We start from the raw sequence: 20,800 nt of genomic DNA on the forward strand, positions 1-20,800 counted from the left end.
ACAGGCAGTCACCCAAGGCTGGAATTGAACCTGGGATCCTGGTGCTGTGAGGCAGCAGTGCTAACCACTGAACCACCATGCCGCCCATGACTCTAACCCTTCGAAGAACCAGGAATAACACAGACTACAATATCCTGACAGGCATAAAATTCACACTCGAGAACAACAGACTCCCATTCCTAGATTGGACAGTTGAACATACAGTTAACAGAGAACTTCAAACCAGCGTCTACAGAAAAACAAACAGACCAAATACTTAACTTCAGAAGCAATCATCCCAACATCCACAAACAGAGCTGCATCAAGACATTATTTCAATGAGCTACATCACACTGCAGCTCCCAAGAACTACAAAAAGAAAAATATCTACACAATGTTTTCAAGAAAAACAGATACCCAAAAAACACAATCTGCTGATTTCTCAGAAACAAACCCAAATAAGCACACACAATGCAACCAAAAACTATAGCCACATTACCTTACAAAGACATATCAGAAATGACTTCCAGACTACTTAGATCCCTTGGCATCATGGTAGCCCACAAACCTACCAACACACTTAAAACAGTGACTAATGAAGCTAAAGGATCCATTAGATACTAACAACAAAAATAACGCCATTTCCAAGATACCATGCAAGAACTGTAAAAAGCACATCGGACAAACAAGCAGGAAACTTGCCACCAGGCTACACCATCACAAACTAGCCACCAAAACGCATAACCCACTTTCACTAGTTTCCATACATACAGACAAAGAAGGACACCACTTTACTGGGACAACACACACATCCGAGGACAAGCGAAACAATGACATGCATGAGAATTCTTATAGGCATGGCATTCTAACCAGAACTCCATCAATAAACACATCGATTTAGATCGTATCTACCTTCATCATCCACCTTAAGAAACCTATAAAAAGAGAGGCGGGACATACCACCAGCGCTTCACTAGGGACTCTCACTGATGTTACCTAGTATGGTGACAAAATATCTGAAAACAAATCTTCCAGCTCAGTGAGCTAACTTACATACTTATCATCAATCTAAGCTACAAATCTTCCCAAAAACTGCTAACACAGGAATACTATCACCTGCGAGTTCCCCTCAAAGCCACACATCATTTCGGTCTTTCTCTGTTCATCATTTTTGCTTGGTAACATCTATAGGGCCATATTTTGCAATTACAGTTTAAAATAGTCTTTGCAAATGGTGCCGGTTATTAGCAAATCAGACTAAACTGATCATGGAGGTTTAAAATAGTTGCAACAGAAAAACAATGGAATACAAACGTCTGTATAGCTCAATACCATCACAATACATTTACACAAAAAATGATGGTCAAAGAAGCCTCACGGCTCCTGCACATTATACAATAAATACAAAGGAGGAACAATGTAAATCAAATTCAGTACTGCACAAAATAGATCCTTTATTCATTTAATTCTTATTTTAATACATCAGCTGGAAGATGAATCGGGGTAGAACTGTCTTGACACCCTAATGTCTGTGTAGCTAGAGGTAAATCAGATTCTCCCACTGATGCAATTGGCCCAGTGGATCTTAATAACACCCCCTAGCAAGGTGGTAAAGCTTATCTTCTTTAAAAATGCGAGCAGCAGGAGGCTATAATGCATCTCAAGCCTACTCCATGATTTAGTAAGTTCACAATCAAGTTTACCTCAACAACATCTTCAGTTTTAAATGAAGTCATCAAAGTAGCTTAGTGCCAAATTTTGTTTGATAATGCTCTTCTCAATCATTTTGGGATGTTTTATTGCCTTAAAAGTAAAATATAAATAGAAGATCTCAAAGTCATCAACTGAACATCTATGACTTCCTAATACATGGATTTTTTAAAAAAATGGTAGTGAAGAAAGTATTCATGACAGATCAGCCCCCATAAATAAATGGAGAGAGAAGGATGAGAAAGAGGACCCCATGAGGGACATGACAAGACTCTGGGCGTGCCTACAATGCAAGGACTCCAGCTGTTCAAAAAGGTAGCTCACCACCACTTCTACAGGGCAATTAGGGATGGGCAATATACGCCAGCCTGGTCAGTGATACCCATATCCCATGAACAGATTTTTTAGAAAACAGAAGAAAAGGGATTGGCAGATTATAGTAAATCATCCGTGCAGATCCTGACTATGAGGAAGTTGGCCAGAGAAGCAAAACTGGGATCTCAGCCACCCTTACCAGATGGATATCCACACTGCAAGACAGATAAAGGGAAAGGTCTGTGGCCAAACTCAAGATGCTCACACCAGACCTCCAGCTGGCCTCCAATGGCCTCCAGCTGCCTGCATTAAGTGGCCAACTCCAAAATCAACCACGTGTTAGTCCTGGTAGTCCCAGACACACACTGGTATTGAGCAACCCAACCTGTTCATTAGGTCTGAATGCAAGAGTCAGAGCAGTGGCAGTCAGACATTTCAAAAGGGTGAAAGAGAGAAATTCCCATAAAAGCGAAAGGGTGAGACAAAGATACTAAAGGCTGAATGTAAAACAGAGAAAAAGACTTGGGAGTGAGTGAGAGAAAAATAGATAACCCTGCAGATCCAAAGGGGCCAGCACAAGAGGTAGAGGGGAGAGGTGAAGAATCAAACTGGGGTTGGAAGACTCTCCTCCCCCCTTCAAACAGCAACGGTAATCATAAAGAGATGTCAGCCCTAGACGCGCATGGTCAATTCTGCCAAGAGACCTGGAGTACTGTTTAACTTCGGAGTATCCTTCCTTTCGACTGGGCTGACAGGTTTGTGCGCAAATTGATGCAGCTAGGGTCCGGGGTTTAGCAAAACGTGAGGTAAATTGGATGAGCCGGGAAGGCAAATAGTGGGTTCAAACTTGACCGTGTTTTCTGCTCGTTGGTCTGTCATGCAATTTCCCTGCTCCAGGATTAAGACTCCGCTTTGCAGGTCACCAGGAACTAGTCGAAGAAAAGGGGGGGGGGGGGGGGTCTGGTGAGTGAGTTTAGGAGTGGGGGGCGGATGGTGAGAAGAAGAGGGCTTTTCTAAATCTTTAATCGTTAGGGGAAAATACTGAACTTATTTGAAATCTGAGCCTTAATAAAAACTATTTAACGTGCTTTAAAACATTTTTTTCATATTTTAATGTCGGTATATTTTAACTATATAGTTAATATTAGTGGTTTTGTTTCTGGAGTGGTGTTACTCTTTGGATTTTAAAACTGGCTAACATTGGTAAATGTTTTGGGAAGCACTGACCTCGGTTCAGCCGGCTAGAAAACATTCCAAATTCACACCACAAAATTTGACTACCTTTGTTACATTCCTTTCCCAAAATACTGCTTTATTGATCACTCTGGGTGAAGTTAAATGGGTATTTTCTTCCCCAGGCCAGTGTTTCCTCGCAACTTGCAATTGCTTTAAATTTTTTAAAAAAGTAGCGTTGTAAGATAATGCAAAATGCAGATGACGTGACGGGTAGACGAGTTGTTCTTATAAGGTATTTCGATGCCGTTGCGGGTGACCTCCACATACTTGTACAAACCGAGTGGGGGAGGGAAGGTGTTTTGAATAATAGTTTACAGGGCGCACAACGGCTTGAAGTGAAACACTTAAAAGTGGCCGCTTTGCGTGGCAGCGAAATAGGTGGCCAGCTTGCATTTTATAAATATTGCACGTTCATTTTGCCACGAAGCACCCAGACAAAAGGGCTTCAGCGGCAAATACAATTTGTGAGCGCAGTCCCCCGGCCTCCGCTGTCAAGTACACGAGTACGCGACTCACTGTTTAGGATCCTACAAACGTCGTCAACCAGGTCGGAACGGGGCCTCCTTTAAAGGCGCGACTAAATTTAGGTCCGACAACTCACCCCTTCGTTTTGCTTCGAAGGAAGGGGACGTTGAAGACGGTGACAAGAGCTGGGACACTTGCTGATGTGCTGTGCTGCCCCGGCCTCAGGGACGTTATTAGCCGGGACAGGGGGGGTGAACCTGTTGCTCTCGCGCTCTCGGTCCCGCCTCCCTCCAGTCAACCGCCGTGACCGCTGCGCGCGCACGTGTTTCTCTTCACCTCCCCCCACCCCCGGGCGCTCCCTCGAGGTTCAGGCCAAGTTACCTCAGGAAGGTGGCCATCTAAATTTGAACATTCAGATATTGCCAATATCTATCTCCTGCCCAGCATTAGTATTCTGCAAGGGGGGCTAATCTTTTAAATTTTTAGATATTTGTTTGCATGAGCAGCAAAGGATTTGAAGTGTGAATTAAACATGTAAGACCTACTTCAGTGCACTAGCAGCCACTGCTCAGTGTTGAGTCAATGAATATGCTGTTTTTGTTACGTATCCTGTATTGACATCAATGTTTATAAATTGAATAATTATAACACTTTTTAACAAAAAATCAGTTTTATCTATCAATATTTTGGTTTCAAAGAACAAAGTATATATTGTGTAAAATTGGGCCATTGAAAAATATAGGTTACAGAACAGATTCAGATGCAGCAGCATCATAGGGCTGGTTTCTAGGACTGATTAAATATTTTAAATAAGGTTTAATTTTAAAGATGTTAAACTGTCTTTCAGGTGACACTCTTTCACAATCGTGACTTTTTTTTAAAAAATCAATACAATTACCTATGAAGGACTTGCTGAGAAGATGGAGGGTGGAGCTGGCCAGAGTTGATTAGAAGGGAAGACAATGGAGTAGCAAAGGTGGGAGCTTCTGGGGGTTGTTCAGGAGGTAAAGCAGAAGAAGAAACATTCTGCGGGGAGGACGAGGCAACATGGCTGACAAAGGAAGCCAGGGACAGCATGAAAGCAAAAAAAGGTACACTTTGGGAAGCCTTTAAAAACCAGCAGATAATGATAACTATAAAAGCACAGGAGGAAGACAATGAAATATGAGGGTAAGCTAGCTAGTAGAACAAAAGATTGCATATAGAAGTTTAGATGAATAAAAGAAAAAAGAGAGGCAAGAGTGGAGATTTGATTGCTGATAAATGAGTAGAGTAACTTCATTTGTTGTTTCTACCACATACAGCTGATACAATAAAAATGAGACAGCATTTGCCCAGGACCAAGGTGCTATGTGAACACATAGATTACATGAGAGTACAGTCATACACGGGGCAGCATAACGTGCATAGAAAAATGCAAGACAGCAGTAATTCCTGACAAGACAATAGGTACATTGGTGGACAAATTGCAATGTAACAATGAATGGTCAGTTATAAAACGTTGTTTTAGCAGCAATTCAAAAAGTCGTCCGAAAATTGCAAATGAAATAGAGTGCGATCATACAGTTTTAAGGAGCCCGATGGCTTGGGGAAGAAACTATTGCACAGTCTGGCCGTGCGAGACCGAATGCTCCGGTATCTTCTACCAGATGGTAGGAGGAAGAAGAATTTAAATTAAGAATCTAATGCAGGGAAAAGAGACCCCGATGATCTTCTCAGCTTTCCTCACTATCCGTTGTCGGGTCTTATGATCCGACATGGTGCAATTCCCGAACCAGGCAGTGTTGCAGCTGGAGGGTAGTAATGTGAAACAGAGAAAAGGTAGAGGAACTGAATAGGTACTTTGTTTTTGTCTTCATGGTAGAAGACACCAGTAGCATAGCAGAACTTTGAGACTCGGGTCAGAAGTGAGTGTAGCGGCCATCACTAAGGAAAAGATGCTGGGGGAGCTGAAAGATGGATAAATCACCTGGACCGGAGAGACGACAACCATGGGTTCTGAAATACAGTCGGTTCAGATATAACACAATATTTCTGGTCCCGTGCAATCTTGTGTTATAAGAAAATTGCATAATAGCTGTTCCATTTGAACTAATGGGGCCATAGTTGTGTTATACTCAATGCAAGTAAGGAAAGTTCACATTCTTACAAATAACTATCCTATCTACCTATGACTCTACTTTCAAGTAACTATGAACCTGCATGCCAAGGTCTTTGTTCAGCAATGCTCCCCAAGACCTACCATTAAGTGTATAAGTCCTGCTCTGATTTGCCTTTCCAAATTGCAGTACCTCACATTTATCTACATCCAGGTTCAGTTGGAAGGATGTCTGGCCTTGGAGGGCATCCAGAGGAGGTTTACTAGAATGATCCTGGTACTGAAGGTTTTGTCATATAAGGAGCGATTTAGGATTCTGTATTTGTATTTCATGGAGTTTAGAAGGATGAGGGGGATCTCATTAAAATTTACAGAATACTGAAGGCCTGTGCACAGTTACAAAAATAGAAATTGCTGGAAAAGCTCAGGTATAGCAGCATCTGTGGACAGAAATCAGAGTTCACACTTCAGATCTAACAACTCTTCCTCAACTGTATACAATGGATGTGGAGTCATAGGAGGGACTTGGACCTAAGGACACAGCCTCAAAGTGAAGGGATGACCCTGTAGAATTGAGTTGAGGACGAATTTCTTCAGCCAGAGTGTGGTGAATATGTAAAACCCATTGCAGCAGAAGGCTGAGTCCAAGTCATTGAGTGTGTTTAAGTCAGAGATAGATTAATTTGTCACTAGTAAGGGATTAAGGGTTATTACCTAGGTTTAAATACAGTACTTCAAAGCCCTGTATTTGTGTTTGTATACCCCTTGTTCAGAGAATTAACTATTTATTTATACAATTTCTTTTTTGTTCCTTTTGTAGTCTGGAGGTTTGGGCTGGAGTGGAAGGACTGTAATTCTGAAACTTTTTATTTCTTTATGTTTCTATTTTATTATGATTTTTGTATTTTTCAAATTTATTCCTCCAGAATCTGTAATTAGGCACTTTTATACCTAATCTGGCGTCATAAGTGGTGACTTGTAAACTTTTCACTGTCCTCATGTGAGTACATGTGACAATAAAGCTAATTCTAATTCTGTGTCAGGTAGCAAACATGGTAATTGGTCAGACTTGTTTTTGAAGCCTTCCCGAGATCTTCAGTGGATAAGGAAGGACTCCTACTGGAGTCTACTCCAACCTTACCTGGTTCTTTCCCTGAGATCATTCAATTGCCTGGAATAAAATTCTTACAAGCAGTCCATTAAAGGTTTAGCACATTTATTTAAACATTTACTGCAGTATCACAGTTACAGAGTAACAAGACACCAAGCCCTAGTCTATTTAGAGGTTCTAAAACCTCAGCAGAGTAGCGGTATCAGCATTTACCAACCTCATGCTCTCTGACTACTCCGAAAATGGCACTCACAATCTTTAGTATTCATAAAATTTTTGTCCACTAAACATGTCAACCAAACTCATGCTGATGAACATGATGCCCTTCCCGCATTCCTGCTGTGCTTGTGATGAACTTGTTAGTCTTTTGATCACATTTTATAGAATAGCAATGACGAAACTGACCTTGTACTGACTCGAGTGATGACAATAAGTATTGATATCCTCTAAGGTTTGGTCACATACTCATTACCTCATGTCTTTGTTTAAACCTGATTACTGACTTTTTTTTAATGCCTTAAACTCATTCCTCATTGTTTTCCACCTCACGTGCTTGTTCATTGAACTTTATTCAAACCCCTATTGTCTTTTCTCGTAGGTACTTGAAGTGATCTAGATTAGAGTGGTGCTAGAAAAGCACAGCAGGTCAGGCAGTATCTGAGCTCACTTAAAGTGATCTGTCAAAGGCTTTTGTTCCTCCTTAATAACTAATTGTAAGTTCCATAGCTGCCTAAATTTGTTCTTGTACAGAGTTGAATTTCCTGCTTTTCCCAGCAAAGTTATCTTACTTAATACTTTTTTTCCTTTTGCTTTATTTCTAACATTCTTTGGGCTCTTTAATTTTATGCTTTCCATTTGTGTTCTTTCTCATCATGATCAGCATTTGAACATATTAGTCAAACTTCCACGATATTAACAATCAAGTAAAAGGATATTCTTCAGGTGAATCAGAGTTGCCACCTGGTAAGGAGTATACAGATGTACTTCAGAATCCTGTTTGTGCTAATTTTTACATCTTCCCACCTTAAACTTCAATTTCTACAAGAACAATGGAACTACCTGATCTAAGTCTGCAACATTGCATTTACACGCCCACCAATTCTTTCGATAGCACCCTAAATTAAGGAGGAATTTGTCAGAATATTGTTAATATGTGCTACAAATAGGGTGGCATGGTGGCTGAGTGATTAGCACCACGTTCGACCCCAGCCTCGGACGACTGTCTGTGTGGAGTTTGCACACTCTCCCCTTGTCTGCATGGGCTTCCTCCCACAATCCAAAGATGTGCAGGTCAGGTGAATTGGCCATGCTAAATTTCCCATAGGGTTAGGTGCATTAGTTGGGAGTAAATATAGGGGAATGAGTCTGGGCGGATTACTCTTTGGAGGGTCGGTGTGGACTTGTTGGGCCAAAGGGCCTGTTTCCATACTGTAGGGAATCTAATCTTAATATGCACCTGTTTCCCTCTGACTCTTAGATGATACCAAACAGTCATAGAGATGTATAGCATGGAAAGAGACCCTTCGGTCCAACCCGTCCATGCCGACCAGATATCCCAACCCAATCTAGTCCCACCTGCCAGCACCCGGCCCATATCCCTCCAAACCCTTCTTATTCAAGTACCCATCTAAATGCCTCTTAAATGTTGCAATTGTCCTGTAAAAGCTGAAAATGTGTTGCTGGAAAAGCGCAGCAGGTCGGGCAGCATCCAAGGAGCAGGAGAATTGACGTTTCGGGCATGAGCCCTTCTTCAGGAATGAGGAAGGTGTGCCAAGCAGGCTAAGATAAAAGGTAGGGAGGAGGGACTTGGGGAGGGGCGTTGGAAATGCGATAGGTGGAAGGAGGTAAAGGTGAGGGTGATGGGCCGGAGTGGGGGTGGGGGCGGAGAGGTCAGGAAGAAGATTGCAGGTTAGGAAGGCGGTGCTGAGTTCGAGGGATTTGACTGAGACAAGGTGGGGGGAGGGGAAATGAGGAAACTGGAGAAATCCGAGTTCATCCCTTGTGGTTGGAGGGTTCCTAGGCGGAAGATGAGGCGCTCTTCGTCCAGCCGTCGTGTTGCTGTGGTCTGGTGATGGAGAAGTCTATGGACCTGCATGTCCTTGGTGGAGTGGGAGGGAGAGTTGAAGTGTTGAGCCATGGGGTGGTTGGTCAACTAACCTAACCACCCTGTGGCTCAACACTTCAACTCCCCCTCCCACTGCACCAAGGACATGCAGGTCCTTGGACTCCTCCATCACCAGACCATAGCAGCAGGACGGCTGGAGGAAGAGCGCCTCATCTTCCGCCTAGGAACCCTCCAACCACAAGGGATGAACTCGGATTTCTCCAGTTTCCTCATTTCCCCTCCCCCCACCTTGTCTCAGTCCCAACCCTCGAACTCAGCACCGCCTTCCTAACCTGCAATCTTCTCCCTGACCTCTCCGCCCCCACCCCCACTCTGGCCTGTCATCCTCACCTTTACCTCCTTCCACCTATCGCATTTCCAAAGCACCTCCCCCAAGTTCCTCCTCCCTAACTTTTATCTTAGCCTGCTTGGCACACCTTCCTCATTCGTGAAGAAGTGCTCATGCCCGAAATGTCGATTCTCCTGCTCCTTGGATGCTGCCTGACCTGCTGCGCTTTTCCAGCAACACATTTTCAGGTCTGATCTCCAGCATCTGCAGTCCTCACTTTCTCCTAGAAGATCATTGTCCTGTAAAACATTGGAATCCTGTGGCACATCTAGAATTGTAAATACAAAAAAAACCTTTGCCAAGCTGGTCTATAAAATGAAAAATCACACAATACTGGGTTGTGGTCTGACAAGTTTATCTGAAAGTGCAAACTTTCAGAGCTCCTGCTCTTTCCTCAGCAGGGGCTCCAAAAGCTTGCAGTTTCAAATAAACCTGTTGGACTATAACTAGGTGTCGTGTGATTATTGACTTTGTCCACCCCAATTTAACACTTTTGGTGCCTCCATATCATGCCTATAAGATGCACCAATGTTGTTGCCAAATGGGCACTGATCCCAAACACAGGTTTATATTTGAGTAGCTAAAAATCTTAGTGTTAGAAATCTTCTCTGTTTTCTAGTTTTTCATTTTTAAAAAAATTTTTCTCATTTCAGATAAATAACCATCCCTTAAGTTCCAAATGAAATATTCTAAGTGTCCTCATTGTTTTTCCTTTCCCTGATGTCTGAAGGTATTATTTATTACATTATTTATGCATATTCATTCAAGAAATTCAAACAATTGGTGACACAGTGCTCAGTTCTTAATACCACACCAGGTTATGGTCTAATATTATCTGGTGTTGAGTGATTTTTAACTTTCTACATCTCCACGTTGCATGAATTAATGACTGTCAATGATTTCATCCTTTCTTCTCTTGAACCTTGACAGATGGGCCTGAGTATATTCTCAGGGGTTTTACATGATTCTCAATGACGAAGAAAGGGAGACGAGGACCATTCATTCTGAAGGATTACTGGTCCCGAAACATTAGCTCTGCTTGCTCTTCACAAATGCTGCCAGACCTGCTGAGTTTTTTTTTACTGCAGTTCTTATTTTCGTTTTAGATTTCCAACATCCGCAGTTCTGTTTTGTTTTAAAGAGCCATCATTGTTAGGGTGTTGGTACCAAACCCTGTGCCTGTGAGAGCCACTGACTGTTTACAGCACAGTCTCAGCTCCTGATCCTGAGGGCGCTCCTCGCAATGCGCATGCACAGACAGTGCTTCCGGGTCAGCCGGAAGTGTCGGGGGGAGGGGTCACTTGTTCTTTGGAGATTGTTGTCCGGGTTCCCAGCGGATTCGGACTCCCTGCTTTCCCAGGACATGGGCGCAGAGAGCAGTGCGGCCCGGAGCTGCCGGCTGGAAGAGCCGCCGTTCACTCTGCCCGCCGGTCTGAGCGTCTATCGGGCGGTTTTGGAGGAAGAGCAGCCGGTGTCCGTGTTCATCTATCAGCGGGGGAACGAGGAGGCCGTCAACAAGGCAGCCAAGGTAGTTGGGGGGTGGGGGGTGTGATGCCGCCCTGGGGGAGGGGGAAATGCTGCCCTGAGGGAAGGGGGTGTGTGGGTAAGCATATTTCTAGCCCTTCCCTTCCCTTCCCTTCCCCTCCCCCAGACTTTGGGGTGATCCTGCCTCTGCCGTGAGAGTTTGGGGAGGGGGAACCTGTTACTGCTCCTGCTCCAAGATGGGGAGAGCCCTTAACTCGAAGACGGCCAAAGTAGACCATTAGATGATGAGGAGGCTTCTCGCCTCATCATGGGGGAAACCTTAGAGGTCAGCAAGGCCATTTATGTGTGGAGGCACAGGAGATGGGTGAGATACTAAATGTGTGTTTACTGTGGAGAAGGTTATGGAAGCAAGAGAACTTGAGGAAATAAGTTGCGATGTTAGGTTCTTTTCCTGAGATTTCACACATGAGATGCAATTCGCGCACACCAACTTCTGCTAGGTGACCCCTCTGATAACTTCGCACGCCTGTGAAGAGTGAGTCAGAAGAGAGACCCCGACCAAAGAAAACACATCCCCTTTTCCAGGTCAGTTGGCAATGCTTACAGATACTCTGGCCAACCCCAACCCCAACCCAACCCCACCCCACCCCATGATGATGGAAGTGCCATAATCCTGAGGAATCGTTATGCAGATGATTTTGTGACTCAGTGATTCCCCAATGCAATGTAGGTGTGATGTGTCCTAGCTTCAAGGTGACCCAGCAAATGAGTTCTGGCTCTGTTTGTTCCTCAGACAATGTAGGTGTGATAGGCTTCAGCATTAGGGATGATCACACAAACTAATCTGATTGGTTGGGGAATGGTTATGAAAGTATTTCTGAATGGAAGAGATTGAATGAGAGTTTAATTTGATAAGAGTAGGGGGGTAGTAGTAAATGACTGTCTAAATTGAGTGGGAGTAATCTGCATTCCTGTATGAATGTCATCCCCACCCACTTTTAGAATGTTCAGTCAGTGCAACTTAACCATTTAATATTACATTAATATCCAGAGAGATATTCAAATTTAATCTTTTAACATTACAGCGATATCTTGATTTGGAGATACCAGTGTTGGAGTGGGGTGTACAAAGTTAAAAGTCACACAACAGTTTATAGTCTAATACGTTCAATTGGAAACAGCGCTCTGAAAGCTAGTGCTTCCAGTTAAACCTGTTGGACTATAACCTGGTGTTGTCTGATTTTTATCTTGAAAAGTGTAAATATTACAGAGGAGGTGGTGTTGGATATCTTAAATCCCTGGGAGCTGATCAGGTGTACCCTAGAACTTTGTCAGGCACTAGGGAAGTGAATGCTGGGCTCCTTGGTGAGATATTTGTATCATCAACAGCCACAGATAAGGTGCTGGAAGACCTGGAGGTTGGCTATCGTGGTGCCACTATTTAAGATAGCTCGTAAGGAAAAGCCAGGGAACTATAGACTGGTGAGCCTGACATCAGTGATGGGCAAGTTTTTGGAGGAGTTTCTAAGGGACAAAATTTACATGTGTTTGGAAAGGCAAGGTCTGATTAGGGACAGTCAACATAGCTTTGTGCATGGGAAATCATGTCTCACTAACTTTGAATATTTGAATAAATGACGAAGAAGATTGATGAAGGCAGGGTGGTTGACATGATCTACGTGGACTTCAGTAAGGCCTTCGATAAGGTTCGGTATGGTAGACTGGGTAATAAGGTTAAATCACATGGAATATAGGGAAAATTAGCCATTAGGATACAGGACTGGCTGAAAGGTAGGAACTAGAGGGTGGTGGTGGAGGGTTGCTTTTCGGACTAGAAGTCTGTGACCATTGGTGTGTTGCAAAGATTGATGCTGGGTCCACTGCATTTTGTTGGTTACATAAATGATTTGGATGTGACTGTAGGAGGTGTCTTTAGAAAATTTGAAGATGCCACCAAAATTGGTGGTGTAGCGGACGGTGAAGAACATTGGCCCAGTTGGTTAAGGTCCCATTGCATTTTGAGGCAATGGGCTGAAGAGTGGCAGATGGAGTTTAATTTAGATAAAGTGAGGTGCTGAATTTTAGGAGGGCAATTCAGGGCACGACTTCAAAGTCCTGGAGAGCATTACCAAACAAAGAGACCTTGGAATGCAGGTTCATAGTTTCTTGAATGTGGAGTCGCAGGTAGACAGGATAGTGTACCATTTGATACACTTGCCTTTATTAGTCAGTGTATTGAATATAAGATTTGGGAGGTCATGTTGTGGTTGTACAGCTCATTGGTTAGGCCACTTTTGGAATACTGCGTTCAGTTCTGGTCTCTTTGCTATAGGAAAGATTTTGTGAAACTTGAAAGAGTTCAATAAAGATTTACAAGGATGTTGCCAGAGTTGGATGATTTGAGCTTTAGGGGGAGGCTGAATTGACTGGGGCTATTTTCTCTGGAGCATCGAAAGCTGAGGGGTGATCTTATAGAAGTTTATAAAATCATGAGAGGCATGGATAGGATGAATAGCCAAGACCTTTTTCCCAGCATGGGCGAGTCCAAAACTAGAGGGCCTAGGTTTAAGGTGAGAGGGGAACGATTTAAAAGGGACCTAAAGGGCAACTTTTTCATGCTGAGGGTGGTGCGTGTATGGAATGACCTGCAAGGAAGTGGTGGAGGCTGGTGAGATTACAACGTTTGAAAAGCATCTGGATGGGTATACAAATAGCAGGGGTTTAGAGGGATATGGGCAAATGCTGGCAAATGGGACTATATTAATTTAAGATATCTGGTCGGCATGGACAAGTTGGACTGAAGGATCTGTTTCTGTGCTGTACATCTCTATGACTCTAGGCTTTTTCACTCTACTTCTCCAATACCATGATAAGAAGTGCATGGCAATGAGTGAGCTTTCAACTTGTGATAGATGCTTTATGACATTGTGGAAGTATTATTGCACCTGTCAAGCAGAGGTTGCTACTGTAAGTGATATGCTTTCTTAAGGATTGATGCCAGCCATTTTATGGCTGCATTCTGTTGGAGTTTCCTAAGGAAGGAAATTGGGGCTGGGAAAATCAGATGTGGAAGGGACCGTGATTAACCAGGCATCAGTTGTTTCAATGAAATAGTACAGGTTATTATGAGTAATTTGTCAACTTTTGGACTCTTTGAAACTGACCTCAACTGTAACTGATGGTTGTTATGCCATTATAGCATTCCACCCAAGTTCTTTCATACCCACATTTGTAGGTAGGGGTATGTCTTCCACTTTGCATTGTTAGATATAGGAGTCTGGGTGGGTTGCTGTTTGGAGGGTCGGTGTGGACTTGTTGGGCCGAAGGACCTGTTTCCACTCTAGGGAATCTAATCTAATCAATTGAAAGCAAATGTTGTGTGTAGTGTTGTGTCCCGGATAACCTTGTTTAAACTGCAGAATAACTCAGCAAGGAAATGTTGGTATGAATGATCAAGGCAACACAATTTAAGTTGATTTGCTAAGTATCTGTCTTCATCTGTAAAGAGAAAGGGCAAGTTTGAATTTCAGATGCTAACTGATTTTGGTGTTCTTCCAACATTCTGTTTGTGTTTCATTGGACAAAATTAAATCAGGATATTTTTGCATCTGGTTTCATCAAAGAATGAGTGAGCATGCACATTCGCAACTGCAACATCTCAGCATTTTACAGTAAAATGAAATATTTTGAATGCAGTCACTCTAGTAATTAAGAAAACATGACAATTAATTTGCAAACAGCAAGGCCTCATAAATAGTGAGACAAGGATGATCTATTTTAGTGCTGTTTGTTGAGGAATAAATACTGACCGTGGCACTTTGGAGAATTCCCAATTGAACAACCACCTGCTCCATCGTCAACATGTAACTGAAAAGGAATATTAGAAATTGACATAAAAAGAATAGATTCTGGAACTGTAAAAGGTTTCAGTATTTGCAAGCATGTTAAGATTTAGAGTTAACATTTACAGTTAGCGTTTCAGTTTAACCTTTCAGTGGAACAATGTTGATTTAGCTTTATGATGACCAGTTGTTTGCGCACAATTTTAGTTACAGCAGTTTTGGTTTAGTCTTGATACAGTGATTATAGTTCTGGAGGTGTTAAATTTAGGTAAATGGTGTCAGACTTGGAGGAATTATCTAGTGTTTTCTTTAATGTGTGGAGGAAACTTTTTCACGTTAGCAAAGCACTTCTTTCAATAGCAGTAAAATTAATATGCATTCAGAAGCCTGTGAATTCTGTCTGTTTGTAGGATACAACACTTAAATGCTCTGAAAAAGGATATCTGTTGCAGTTGTTTTGAGAGTTAAAAATGTAAATATCATCACCTGTATATTTCAGCATTTGAAAACTTTACGCCATCCATGCCTGTTGAGGTTCTTATCAAGCACAGTTGAAGTTGATGGAATCCACTTGGTTACTGAACGTGTGCAACCTCTGCATATGATCCTTGAAGATCTTTCAGCAGACGAGATCTGTGCAGGAATCTTTGATGTGCTCCAAGCACTGATCTTCCTGCATGACCGAGTAAGTACAAGGTTTGGAAGCAAGCAATTGTTAAACTTAGCTGAGATAAGCATCATTGTCTTTTTAGATTAGATTAGATTACATTAGATTAGATTACATTACATTACAATGTGGAAACAGGCCCTTCGGCCCAACAAGTCCACACCGACCCGCTGATGCGCAACCCACCCATACCCCTACACTTACCCCTTAACTAACATGACAGGCAATTTAGCATGGCCAATTCACCTGACCTGCACATCTTTGGATTGTGGGAGAAACTGGAGCACCCGGAGGAAACCCACGCAGACACGGGGAGAACGTGCAAACTCCACACAGTCAGTCGCCTGAGGCGGGAATTGAACCCGGGTCTCAGGCACTGTGAGGCAGCAGTGCTAACCACTGTGCCGTCCCAAACGATTGTTTAGGAGATGAGTTACACTTGTAAATCTGCCCCTTTCTATTTCCCATGGGAATATTGAGTTTTCTCCTTGAACAGCTACAATCCTTGTGGTGATGCTGCCAAACTTTGTTTCCATTATTCTGACACAGCAATAGGGAAGGTATGATGATGGCAGTTCAAGTCCAGATGGTATATGACTTTGAGGAAAAACCTTGAAAGTGATGGGTGTTCCCATTACATTCTGGCTATTTTCTTTCTTATTTGTGGTAGTTATCAAGGAAATATGTGATGTTAAAAATGAATCTCCGTGCATCTTTGGAATCACACTGCAAGACTATTGCTGGCAATTGAAGTGTTGTTTTTTAGTCTAATGGCAGCCCACCAATCAAACTGTTCTGCCAATGTTCTTGTGTTGCAGCTGCTTCCAACTAGGCATATGGTCAATAGTCATTATGTTAATGATGTAAGCTTTGTGGGTGACTTAAGCAGGACTGGTGATGATTCATTTGTCGCTGACTATCCAGCCTTGTTCTACTGTTCGTCGAGCTGGGAATTTGTGTTGCAGACGTTTCGTCCCCTGTCTAGGTGACATCCTCAGTGCTTGGGAGCCTCCTGTGAAGCGCTTCTGTGATGTTTCCTCTGGCATTTATAGTGGTTTGTCTCTGCCGCATCTGGTTGTCAGTTCCAGCTGTCCATTGCAGTGGTCGGTATATTGGGTCCAGGTCGATGTGCTTATTGATTGAATCTGTGGATGAGTGCCATGCTTCTAGGAATTCCCTGGCGGTTCTGTTTGGTTTGTCCTATAATAGTAGTGTTGTCCCAGTCGAACTCATGTTGCTTGTCATCTGCATGTGTGGCTACTAAGGATAGCTGGTCGTGTCGTTTCGTGGCTAGTTGGTGTTCATGGATGCATCTGAAATGGCTAGACGTGATGGTACAGAGAACACCTAACGGAGAATTTATCACAAAGGTATACAGGAAAGCCACACACACAGACCAAGTCCTGAACTACGAAAGCAACCACCCCAACACACACAAAAGAAGTTGCATCAAGACACTATTCAAACGGGCCACAACATACTGCAGCACACCAGAACTGAAAAAAGAGGAAGAAGAACACCAATAAAATGTATTCGCCAAAAACGGATACCCACACAATTTCATCAACAGATGCCTAAGGGAAAGACAACGGAACGAGGACGTGCCGCAACCCAAAGGACTAGCCACACTACCATACATCATGAGCATTTCCGAACTGTCGGCCAGACTACTGCGACCACTAGGACTCATAACAGCACACAAACCAACAGCCACTCTCAGACAACAACTCACCAGAACGAAGGACCCAATACCCAGCATGAGCAAAACCAATGTAGTGTACAAAATCCCACGCAAGGACTGCACAAAACACTACATAGGACAAACAGGAAGACAGCTAACGATCCGCATCCATGAACACCAACTAGCCACGAAACGACACGACCAGATATCCTTAGTAGCTACACACGCAGATGACAAGCAACATGAGTTCGACTGGGACAACACTACTATTATAGGACGAGTCAAACAGAGTACCGCCAGGGAATTCCTAGAGGCATGGCACTCATCCACAGATTCAATCAATAAGCACATCGACCTGGACCCAACATACCGACCACTGCAACGGACAGCTGGAACTGACAACCGGAAGTGGCAGAGACAAACCATGATAAATGCCGGAGGAAACATCACAGAAGCGCTTCTCAGGAGGCTCCCAGGCACTGAGGATGTCACCTAGACAAGGGACGAAACGTCTGCAACACAAATTCCCAGCTCGGCGAACAGAACCACAACAACGAGCACCCGAGCTACAAATCGTCTCTCAAACTTTGAGCCTTGTTCTACTCTTGTAGCCACATGTTGACATTGCTAGTTCTATTAATTTCTGGTTAATGATTCCCAAAATCTTTATGGATGTCTCAGACATGGCAGTCCGGTTGAATGTCAGAGAAGTAGTTAAGCTTTCTCTCATTTCAGATGAATGTTACTGCTATTTGTTTGTCATTCATCAACCTAATCTGTAAAGCACTATAGGCCCCTTGTAGTATTGGAGGTGTTGTAAATGTAGTGGCCCTACAATAGGCAAGAACAAAACGCTATTCGGCCCTTTTGCTTCTTCGCCATAAGGATCTTCCCTTAAAGGAATGGTTTGAGTTAAATCCTGGGATTGAGAGATCTTTCATAACCACAAGGGTCACGTTGTACATGAAGTATAACTTCACCTGCCAGACAGTATTTTTATTTTTGCTCTTTACTGTTGTTTTGATCGATTCCTTGGTGCCACAGTTGGTTTAATGTGGGTGGCCTTGATGTCAAAGGGAGTACTAATCTGTTTACTGAGCAAATATTTGGATTGTTGAAACATCCCAGATCTCGTTTTAGGGCCGTTTGGCTTAATATTTGATTAAGTCCTATAGCTAGAAATTATTTGTCTCGCATTTATGGTTTGCATTTTTCTCAACAAGTCCTTTGTTTTCACTGCAAATGAATTGCATCTACTGTTATTGTCACATTAATTTCATCAGAATGAAGTCATTTTGCGAAGACATTCCTTGCATAGAATTGCATTAAAGACACTTCCATCTTTTAGCCATTACTAAAATATTTTAAAGTATAAAATTGCATCACAATATTATTCCATTGTATCACAGGGAAAACTGAGCCACAATAATGTATGCATTTCATCTGTGTTTGTAAGTGAGGATGGTCACTGGAAGCTGGGCGGTATGGAGTCCATGTGTCAATTCTCTCAAGCATCAGCTGAGGTGAGAATATTTCATTTTAGTCCTTTTCGCAAAAGTCCATTTGGTCAATATTACCTTTATCTATTGCAGAATAAAACTTGATTTGTACTGTTCTTGGAAGTTATTTGAAGATTTTTTTTAAAAAAAGGTTTAATACGTGTTGTTTCTTTTTACAGTTCTTGTCCAGCATCAACTCGTTGAGAGATTTGAGTAGCATTGCTCCTGAGGAGCAGGTGTGTCCATAATTATAAAATATAAGCAATGTTTTAATTCTTTATGAAAATCAATCTTAGATTTTTTAACAAAATGGGGAACTGCTGTATGAGATATTATAGCATTCTGGCTAACAACCATGATTTCAGATATTTTTGTGTTACAAGCACCTTCATAATTGAACAATTCTAACATGCAGAATTTGCAAGAATGAAGAACAGTTGTGTGTTAGTGCCCTGAATGCATTTTGTTTTATTCATGTACATTACTGAAAAGACAATTGGCAGAGGAGAAAATAATAACTCTTTCCACATTCCATCCACATGTCTCCCTCATTCCTGCTCCTACCTGAAGGCTTTGCTGTAACAGTGTTTCATGATAACAGTAGCTCACTGTCTGTAACCAATGACCCTATATCTGGATTGCACTGCCTTTAGACTGTGGTGGATGCAACTTTAATTGGGACGTTGAAAAAGGAATTGGCCTGTTACTTAAAGGGGAAAAATTTGCAAAGGAGTGGCACCGGGTTGATTGCTCATTCCATTGTCGGATTGTGTGTTAGCTGATAATTTGACTGAAGTTCACAGTAGGAGAAAGTGAGGACTAAAGTTCACAGGAGTCGAAGTGAAACTGTGATCGGACATGCAAAAAAGGGAACGTCCCTTCCTTTCTCTTTACCCACCCATAAGGTGTCTCCTCACCCAATTCTTCCTGATCCTGGCGATGTTAAGACCAGATGTATATTATCGATTATCTCAGCAGAATTAAAATATTTGCCCTGAGATCTTCCTGATTTGTTCAATATAACACAGAGCATTGCTCTACCTTGCTAACAGTCAGTGTTGTTCTGCAAGGCACAGTACTCCCAAAAACTAAGTGATGAAGTTGAGACTAACACTGAACCAACGTACATGACTGCTTTAAAAACAAATGAGAGAAAATAAGCCTCTGTGTTGGGCTGTGGGCAAGCAATAATATAACGCATAAATGGTGTAGTGAGATTCATTTGCTTTTGATTTAGAATTAGGAGACTGTACTAACCATCTCAAACCTGGCGATGCTGGAAATATGAAACATGCAGATGTTTCTGAAATCACTCAGCAACTCAGTAAAACATATGGGGAAATAACAAAACTAATTTTTCAGTACAACCTTTTGTCAAAACTCACCAGTCAGGTTGTCATTAAATATATGCATAAATCTTGTTCAATATGTTTGCCTGAAATTTCCTGACAAGAGTGTTGTTAAACAGTCAGGAAGACAGCATGTGCCATTGTAGTGTATAGTGGTACTGTCTGAAGTATCAGTTTGATGCAGATAGGATGCAACTTAAGGGCAACAGCATGTTATTAAAAGAAGAAAAATGTATTTAGTCTGCAGGCTTTCAGATTCTTCCTGAAACGCATGGACATGCTCGAGATGCTTACTCATTTGGGGTGATGGTTGAGAAACTCCTTCCATTGCTAGGTGATGTGGGTAAGGATTTTCATGTTTTTCGGTTATCGTACATAATATGTGCAATTAATATAGCTAATGACTGTCAACAAACTATCATAAATATTTTGGTCAATTCAAATATTTGTTTCTTCCCACAGAATCGCAGGTAGATAGGATAGTGAAGAAGGCATTTGGTATGCTTCCCTTTATTGGTCAGAGTGTTGAGTACAGGAATTGGGAGGTCATGTTGCGGCTGTACAGGACATTGGTTAGGCCACTGTTGGAATATTGCCTGCAATTCTGGTCTCCTTCCTATCGGAAAGAAGTTGTGAAACTTGAAACGGTTCAGAAAAGATTTACAAGGATGTTGCCAGGGTTGAGGATCTGAGCTATAGGGAGAGGCTGAACAGGCTGGGGCTGTTTTCCCTGGAGTGTCGGAGGCTAAGGGGTGACCTTAGAGGTTTACAAAATTTATGAGGGGCATGGATAGGATAAATAGACAAAGTCTTTTCCCTGGAGGTCAGGGAGTCCAGAACTAGAGGGTATAGGTTTAGGGTGAGAGGGGAAAGATATAAAAGAGACCTAAGGGGCAACTTTTTCATGCAG

At 42.4% G+C, this 20,800-nt stretch overlaps 2 protein-coding genes across 11 annotated transcripts in view; one reads left to right on the forward strand and one right to left on the reverse strand.

Moving 5' to 3' along the window:
- Positions 1-4,005, reverse strand: part of LOC140479803 (5'-AMP-activated protein kinase subunit beta-2-like) — a 161,788-nt gene extending 157,783 nt beyond the window's left edge. For 5 of the 6 annotated variants that reach the window (XR_011961122.1, XM_072574011.1, XM_072574014.1 and 2 more), the window contains exon 1: positions 3,842-4,005. The gene's annotated coding sequence lies outside the window, so the exon portion shown is untranslated. Of the gene's footprint in view, positions 1-3,756 lie in introns of all 6 variants that reach the window. The other variant, XM_072574012.1, reaches the window with a different exon arrangement.
- scyl3 (SCY1-like, kinase-like 3) overlaps positions 2,654-20,800 on the forward strand; it is a 41,272-nt gene continuing 23,125 nt past the window's right edge. For 3 of the 5 annotated variants that reach the window (XM_072574005.1, XM_072574006.1, XM_072574008.1), the window contains exons 1-5: positions 10,651-10,895; positions 15,194-15,379; positions 18,452-18,565; positions 18,721-18,777; positions 20,131-20,233. In XM_072574005.1, the coding sequence (XP_072430106.1) occupies positions 10,731-10,895; positions 15,194-15,379; positions 18,452-18,565; positions 18,721-18,777; positions 20,131-20,233 (625 nt within the window). In that variant the 5' untranslated portion in view covers positions 10,651-10,730. Of the gene's footprint in view, positions 2,760-10,650; positions 10,896-15,193; positions 15,380-18,451; positions 18,566-18,720; positions 18,778-20,130; positions 20,234-20,800 lie in introns of those variants that run through there. The other 2 variants (XM_072574009.1, XM_072574007.1) reach the window with 2 other exon arrangements.

This window comes from Chiloscyllium punctatum, chromosome 7 (genome assembly GCF_047496795.1).
Source record: "Chiloscyllium punctatum isolate Juve2018m chromosome 7, sChiPun1.3, whole genome shotgun sequence".
Classification (NCBI taxonomy): domain Eukaryota; kingdom Metazoa; phylum Chordata; class Chondrichthyes; order Orectolobiformes; family Hemiscylliidae; genus Chiloscyllium; species Chiloscyllium punctatum.